At 39.1% G+C, this 7,500-nt stretch overlaps 2 protein-coding genes across 2 annotated transcripts in view; one reads left to right on the top strand and one right to left on the bottom strand.

The window, feature by feature from the left end:
• LOC138054394 (uncharacterized) overlaps nt 1-1,502 on the bottom strand; it is a 43,074-nt gene extending 41,572 nt beyond the window's left edge. The window contains exons 1-2 of the mRNA XM_068900836.1: nt 1,317-1,502; nt 446-557 (exon numbers count right to left, since the gene is read on the bottom strand). Coding sequence (XP_068756937.1) covers nt 446-551 — 106 coding nt within the window. The 5' untranslated portion in view covers nt 552-557; nt 1,317-1,502. The remainder of the gene's footprint in view (nt 1-445; nt 558-1,316) is intronic.
• Nucleotides 1,503-3,819: 2,317 nt separating this feature from the next.
• LOC138054450 (guided entry of tail-anchored proteins factor 1-like) overlaps nt 3,820-7,500 on the top strand; it is a 7,077-nt gene continuing 3,396 nt past the window's right edge. Inside the window, exons 1-5 of the mRNA XM_068900889.1 lie at nt 3,820-3,928; nt 5,918-6,013; nt 6,081-6,150; nt 6,513-6,580; nt 7,294-7,408. Of these exons, the coding sequence (XP_068756990.1) occupies nt 3,842-3,928; nt 5,918-6,013; nt 6,081-6,150; nt 6,513-6,580; nt 7,294-7,408 (436 nt within the window). The 5' untranslated portion in view covers nt 3,820-3,841. The remainder of the gene's footprint in view (nt 3,929-5,917; nt 6,014-6,080; nt 6,151-6,512; nt 6,581-7,293; nt 7,409-7,500) is intronic.

Below are 7,500 nucleotides of genomic sequence, written 5' to 3'. Positions count from 1 at the left end.
AACTCTAGAACAAACAAAGCGTGCATTGAAGCTTAGTTTGGTCTTTCGTTCTCATTGTTTGTAAAATTGTTGCGGGATACCCTTTTTTTACTATGCTGATTCACATTAGTACGGGGTACATGACGTTTGAAAATGCGCATTTGCAAACTCTTATCGAATTTGAGAGAGAGAGATGACGTTTCTCGTTTTTATTGAAAGGTGAAATGAAGAATACAAGATATTGGTCTTTATCAGATCGAAACTCCCAGGTTGGCAGTATCAAGAGAATTGTGTAGTTATTTAAATAAATTAAACTGCACTGATCAAAAACATGAAACTCTTCGGTTCTTTCTCAGTTTTACTTTTCCTTGCGACTGAATATAATATTTGCAATTGAAGTGAGAGTCTAAAATGTAAAAAAAGTGTAAAGTGATTCATGGACGAGACATAAACAGACATGACTTACCAAACTCATGCCGGTTTTCTGTAACTTTTGATCTGGAGTTGTCCGCATTTACCAAAAAAACAGTGTAGAGAAAAGCAACGAGGGTGTGCCGTGTACGACGATTCATCACAACCTATAAATAAGTCATCATGATGATTCATAGGTAAGAAAGTGCATGTGTTCATTCCCACAGATACCTATGCAAGAAAGACTACATAGGTTACTTTCTTAAATGCGGACTCTTACGCAATGTAAATGCACTGTAAAATGTTAAGAAAATAATATGACTAAGGGCCATTCCGCTTCTCAAATCGATGGAAGCCTGACATTTTTCATCATCATCAAGTTATTTGCGTGAAGTCATTGAACGATTGTTATCAGCTCCACAAAGTAATGTTACTTATTGCTGAGGAAAGTAAACAAAGGAACCGTGAGCTATGAAGCCACACAGTTGGGAGCAGTTCAGTTTATTGCCGCTGTTGGTAGAGCATTGCACCGGAATCGCAGAGGTCATTGGTTCGAATTCCCTTGAAGACACCTGAATTTTTCCGTTGTCTATAAGAGACAATTGCTTAAATTGTCTTGATAAGTGAGAGCATCACTTCAATCTTTCGTGTATAATCCGCTCTTCAAATAAACATTTCTTTCCTTCATAAGTTTTAGTACAATTAAGAAAACTGATAATCGCGCCCTATTTGAAACCTTAGCGGACGGGAATCCTACCAGACAAGCCTCCCTTCGACCTGTATTTGGTAGATACTTAAAGAGGACTTAAATAATTAATGTTTGTGAAGTTCTCAGTTATAACGCAAGAACATGTCAGCATAAGCAGTTTTCAACTTCATAGTGAAAGCCCTTCCAATTAAAGTTAATTTGTAAAGCATATTCCTACCTGAATTCTCTGAATAGCTCGCCTGCTGTAAGTTGATCAAAATGAAGAGCGACAATGAGTTCTGTATTCAGTGTGGTTAAGGTATACAGAGTGTAGTGCCTGCCATTTTCAAGACTGGTGTTTGACTCTGGCTCGATCGTTTGAGGGCAAATACTAAATAACTGAGGAATTGTTGTGGCAACTCATCTTGTGCACCGAGCTCATTCGGGGCACATTTGATTGACATAAATGACATAATACTGACTCACAAATCTCGCGCTACGCTTTCATAATCTAACCTGTCATAGTGAATGTTTATTTGAGCCTTAATTAAAAATTTTTAAAGATCTGCCGGATTGGTTGAAAATGTTCACATAATTACTTGTAACTGGTAAATGTTGGCACTACAGCTTCCCCTGCAGCTAAGAGTTATTCAATTCAGAGCCTTATTCGTGTTCCGTGCATTAATTCAGTAGTAAAAGGTGCTTTTACGATACTGCTCTTAAGCGATCAACTTGTGAAATTGATTATCTTATCTTAATTTAAGTTTAAGCTCCTCAGCTACGCCTGTCCGAATAATAATGTTTTAAGTAAAATACTTCACACTACAGCTAAATGCTCTAATTTCAGCCATTAAGACATTGATACACATAGTCGTTACTCAGTCCTATAGAAATTGCCTCCCATTATTCTTATTATACAAAAACAGACATTTGACAGTAGATTTTAAAAATCGCTCGCTCTGCATGACGAGGAAAATAAGAGCTTCGGGCAGAAGTGAAACATTTCATTTGTTCCACTCTGAATATTTATATTCTCACACTTACGAAAGTCAAACTTTGCGTGCTTTTACGTCATCAATACGCAAGGTTTGTTTGGGGTGTGAATGAACAATTATTCCATGAGCGCGCGTTGGATATGAGATGGTAAAGAGCTATAACCAGTCTCATATCCAACAAGCGCGAATGGAATAATTGTTTTTTTTAAATTCCTTAAACTCCAAAAGTTTGGAAGTACAAAATACGAGCAAAAAAAGGCGAGAAAATCCTAGCGAAATGGAAAAGACTTGATGAAGATGCGATATTGTGTAATACCTGGTGGTCAGATAGACGCAGGCTCATAACAAACGTCGGAATTGATCAGAACGTTCCACAAAACGTTTTTATTTTCTATTTTTTGCTTTTATATTCAGAGAGAACTTTCGCTTTCCTGTGAAAATATTTTTAGCTTAGCAACGCTTAGCGCACTCATTTGCCATGTAAGGTCAAACTAAGGTATATGAGCTGATATTATAAACCGAGATTGAGTAAGCCAATCAGAGCAAGGGAAATGCATTAATTAACCGAGGCTGAGAATTAAATAATGATATTTACCTCTTGCAAGCCCAGTCTTGACAAATCGAAAATTTATCGATATCTGGTAGTAAATTATATCTTAACTATTATGTAGCTTTACTTTTTATACGTGCGCAATACAATGTTACGACCCTGGGGCGGGTGCAGAATTTGGTCAACGGGGCTCAGAGAATTGGGCGGACCCTTTCCGGGGTAGTCTGGGGATAAGAGATTTTGAAAAAGATAAACGTATATTTCTATGTTTCTTGTGCAATTTCAAACAAGGACTGTGTTAATGTAAGTGTAGGTGCTTCAGCCTTCATCAGTTTAAGCAACAGCCGAAACGTCTTGCACGAAACATCAAAAAACTAGTCAGTGTCAAACCATTATCTTACCAATACACAATTGATTGGGCTTCAAAAACCAATCGTTGACAGAAATAAAATTTTATGTTGGCGGCTGGTTTGAGTAGAGCAATCTACTCTTGTCATTGTGAAAATGAATTTTAATATTAAGTTTGAAATAAAGTGTCTTTAATTACTTCAGTTTACGGAAAAAAAGTAGCCGGCTTCTGTGAGAGAAGGGTCACTCGCCTACCCTAGCTACCCTAGGCAAGCCAACTTTTCTTACATTTGCTTATAACACGCTGCGAACCGTTTATATGAGAAAAAGAGTTGGCTCGGCCAGAAGGTTGACACACCTAGCCGGGTCAACTCGGTCAAGGCAAGATAACGAGAGCATGCGCGAGTGCTGTCTTCCAGTCTCCTGATATGATCGAAATTGAAGTGGCAGCTCTTGACTCGGGCGAAAGGGTAAGTTTTTTCTCATATATACACTCGCTAAAGTTGACTCGGCTGAGAGGATGACCCTCTTACCCGGGACAACTTTACTTCATATAAACAGGGTCTTATTCACGCTTGCATATAGATGGCTTTCACCTCAGTGGAGTTATAGCAGCAATGTTGGTGCACAGAACAATAAGAAAAAAGTCTTCTAGGATTTTGACTCTATTGTAATGCAAAACATGAGCCATAATTTGCTGGTGTTTTGTGCACGAACATGGCCGTCTCATCACGTGATTGAAAACCATCTGTACTTAATGTACTCCATGAACTTCTTCTGCTAAGGAAGGAGTTTGCAGGCCTGAAAAACTCTTGTCCGCGAAGAGCCTGGGTATCGCAGAGACCGCAGAGACTGGTAAGGACCATCAAAATGGCGGCCTCGTTGTTGTTGTTTGTATTTATCTACGTTTTTCTCATGCGGATTGTATATAAACTGTCTAGAGTACTGGCCGACTGGGTAAGAACTGTTGTTTTTCTTATTCGTTCATGGTTACGCTTTCTGAAAGTTTATCCCGTTTCGGTGTTAAACCACCGAACATGCGACATGCGAATTCCGAGACTTTTAAGTGGTAATAATTTTCACTTCTTCTCCGTCTGAGAATTTGGTTACCGACTGCAGGAAAATGGTTGCTAAGCTAGGGTTGCCCAATCTCTTACAAAGGGGGTATTAACATGAGACCGGGACGAACTCGTTGATGGTCCACCGCGCACCGGTGGCTCAGTTGCTTGAGCACCGGGTTGCCATGCGGGAGGTCGTGAGTTTGACTCCGGCCGGACCAACACTCTGACGAGAAAGTGCGGCCTTTGTAATTACATCCGCAAATGGCTAAGACTTTTAAGTCTTCTCGGATAGACTATAAACCGTAGACCCCGTCTCACAAATATCTTTCATGTTCATTAGTTCCCTCTGGGACGTTAAAAAACGCACACACTATTCGAAAAGAGTAGGGGATGAAGTTCCCGGTGTTGTGGCATCCTCTGTGAGTATATGGGTGGGTGGGTATAGCAGGTCCACATCAGCTGAATAGCTGCCAAAACTTCAACCTGCTCAAACAAATAAATAACAAACAAACAAACATACTTTATCTTGGTTGTGCGGAGACGAGAAACTCTCGCACCGGTCTGAGTTGGTACCGTTCTCATGTAAATAGCGACCTTTAGATTGAATTACGAGTGCACACATCTCGAAATTTTCCGTTCTTTAAACCTAATGCACATGCTCAGTACAGAAAACTCGTAGTTGTTCTCGTGCTCCAATCCGAAAGTCGCTAATGACAACAAAAACTCAGACAGGTCCAGAAATTTTAAGCCTGTATCTTTTTGGTTCAGCCGTATATTTATTAGACAAACACATGCTTTCGTCCCAAAACCAGGTACCAAGCATTTCCTCCCAGTTTGATGTAAAGGGCTGCAAAAATTTAATACGGGTCTATTACTTCTGAGTTCATCCCAGTCCCCTTACTTGAGCTTGAGGTCATTACTGTAAGTTGTGGAGTGAACTGAGTCTTTTCTGTTGATTTATGGCCCAAGCATGAAATAAATCAATAGGGAAAAAAAGTGGAGCTATGTCTTTCAATAAGGACCAAGAAAACAACTTTAGTTAAATCAGGCGCATGGGAAAGGATGCTCTTTGAGGTCAAACAGAAGGTTCAGCTGCTACAAATAATTGGCATTTCATTTACCAGTTTGCACTTGGACTCCTTCAATGGGACTACTGTCTGTTGCTGTGGTCTCATCAATAAGTAGTCCATTCAGGAGATTACGCCAATCCAACCACATTGCATCAAAGTCCGAAAAACAAATCAATCCTGTATTTACCAGTTTGCACTTGGACTCCTTCAATTTGACTACTCTTGTTATGTGGTCTCATTGATCAGTAGTCCATTCAGGAGATTACACCAAGCCAACCACATTGCTGAAGAAAGGCCAGACCACAACACCCGGAACCTGAGTGCCCTGCTCTTTTCGAGTCATATCATATCATATCATATATCTTTATTTACCCTCGGATTTTTAGAGTAGCTTGGTGTAGCTAATATCTCCGAGCATTTACCCTCCCAAACATGATACACCACAGAAGACAGACCACAACACCGGGAACTTCATGCCCTACTCTTTGCGACAAGTGTGCGGGTTCTTTTACGTCCCACAGGATTATGAGCATTGAAGGGTTGTGAGACGGGATCTTGAAGGGTTGTGTGTGGGATCTTTAACATCCCACAGAGTTTTTGAACAAGGGTTAAAAGACAGGATGTATGGTTTATAGTCCTTGTCTGAGGAGACTTAAAAGTCTAACCATTTGCAGAAGTAATTACAGAGACAGCACTTTCTCCTTAGTAATTTAATTATTATTTGTCTTACCAATTATTAGTATATTATATCTGTAGAACTTTTATTTTCAGGCTAACAGTCAGTGAGCTCACTTTGTTTATTTTCCTTTTATAAGTTGGCTGGTTTCCTCACTGCAGCTGACAGGAGAGAAATGGAGATCAAAGATGTGATCATTGTGTTGAAAAATGATCAGTCAAAGATTAGGCCACAGGTACAAATGTTTTAGCTTATTTTTCCCTTTAAAGCATTTTCTTTTTAATGTTGTCTTTCTTTTAAAGGACGAATTTGCCAAATATATGCGACTTGACAGAAAAATAAATCAGCTAACAGAAGACCTCTCAAGACTAGGTATTGTAGTGAAAAAAATACTTTTATTGATAACACGTCAAAAATTTATAAATGTTTCATAGTTATTCGGGAGGTATAAAAATGTAAAGCAACTTTTATTTTTCTTAAAAGATTCCAAACTTGTTTAACGATTTTAGTTCAGAAGGAACTACTGACCCTGAAAGAGATTGCAATTGTACACAATAATTATTATTACCAGACATATATTTTCCCTTTCTAATGGGCAGTATTTTCCCAGTCTTCAAGGTTTAGGGGAGAGGCTAGAAGGAGGTGCGAGGATTTAATTTCCTGCTCACTCAACTTACACTCTCAAAACTGTTGATAAAATAACGTGCTCAGCAGTGTTCGTTGTACATTTGCAGCCAAACAAACAAGTGACAAGTTAGCTTATACAAGAAGAATATTAGCATTAATTTGCTTTGGAATTCTGGTGAGTTTCGATTTAATCGTCCTCGAATAGGGAAAGGAAAGCAATGGTTTTTCACAAAAAAGAAACACTTAGTCCAGAAAATTAATGCGCTTAATTACATGCACGCCCAATTTTGACATCCAACACAAAGTGTCATTTTAAGTCTAAGCCTTTGCTACCTATTTCCAACAAGAAGGGAAGGGTAAAGGTTGGTGAATTTTTTAACACTTAAAGTAAATACGGCTGTTTATCATTATTTGAGGAGCAGCATTTTGAGGGGGGTGGGGGTGGGGGGGGGGGGGGACGACACTTTGACGTTACATGTAATTGTCTGTATTCTGAGACACAACTGATGTTGAAGTTGAGGAGAAGAGCAAGGGGACACTTCGTGATGCTTATCGAAATCTGCGTGCATCTTGTTAAGTGCATAATCTGGCATGTATGTGCCCAGAAAGGCAAAGGGGGGAAGTGGAAGGATTTCTGATCTTGCCCTGTTTTTCTTTTGCATTGAAATACCTCTGATACCATGTACAGTAAATATTTATGAGTTGCTGTAAATCTGCAATCATGTCTTTTTGATGGCCAACCACATGAAGTTAATTATGGTGAAGATTAACGGTGTCATATTTGAAATGAACCTGGCTTGTAACCATTCCTTACATGATAATAGATATTAATTAAAAGTATGAACGTTGGATTCTCCTTGTGAACCAATTCATTTATTTCTTTTTAAGGGGATTTGCCACCTTGTTTTTCTAATGAAATACAGGATGCAGCCAGTAGCAGTACTACCCGTGGAGTGGTTCTACCCCATCAATTCTATTTTAGCATTCCCTGCTGGAGTTGCTGGTAAGATCCTGGTTAAAGCCTTTGTGTGCTTGAATTTCCTGAATTATCGAATGATTAATCATAGGGTTAGGTCCATTTAGGTTTCAGCGTTT

This window comes from Montipora capricornis, chromosome 6, assembly GCF_036669925.1.
Source record: "Montipora capricornis isolate CH-2021 chromosome 6, ASM3666992v2, whole genome shotgun sequence".
In the NCBI taxonomy this organism is placed as follows: domain Eukaryota; kingdom Metazoa; phylum Cnidaria; class Anthozoa; order Scleractinia; family Acroporidae; genus Montipora; species Montipora capricornis.
The sequence above is the reverse complement of the archived record's forward strand: the minus strand, read 5'-3'. Positions and strand labels throughout refer to the sequence as shown.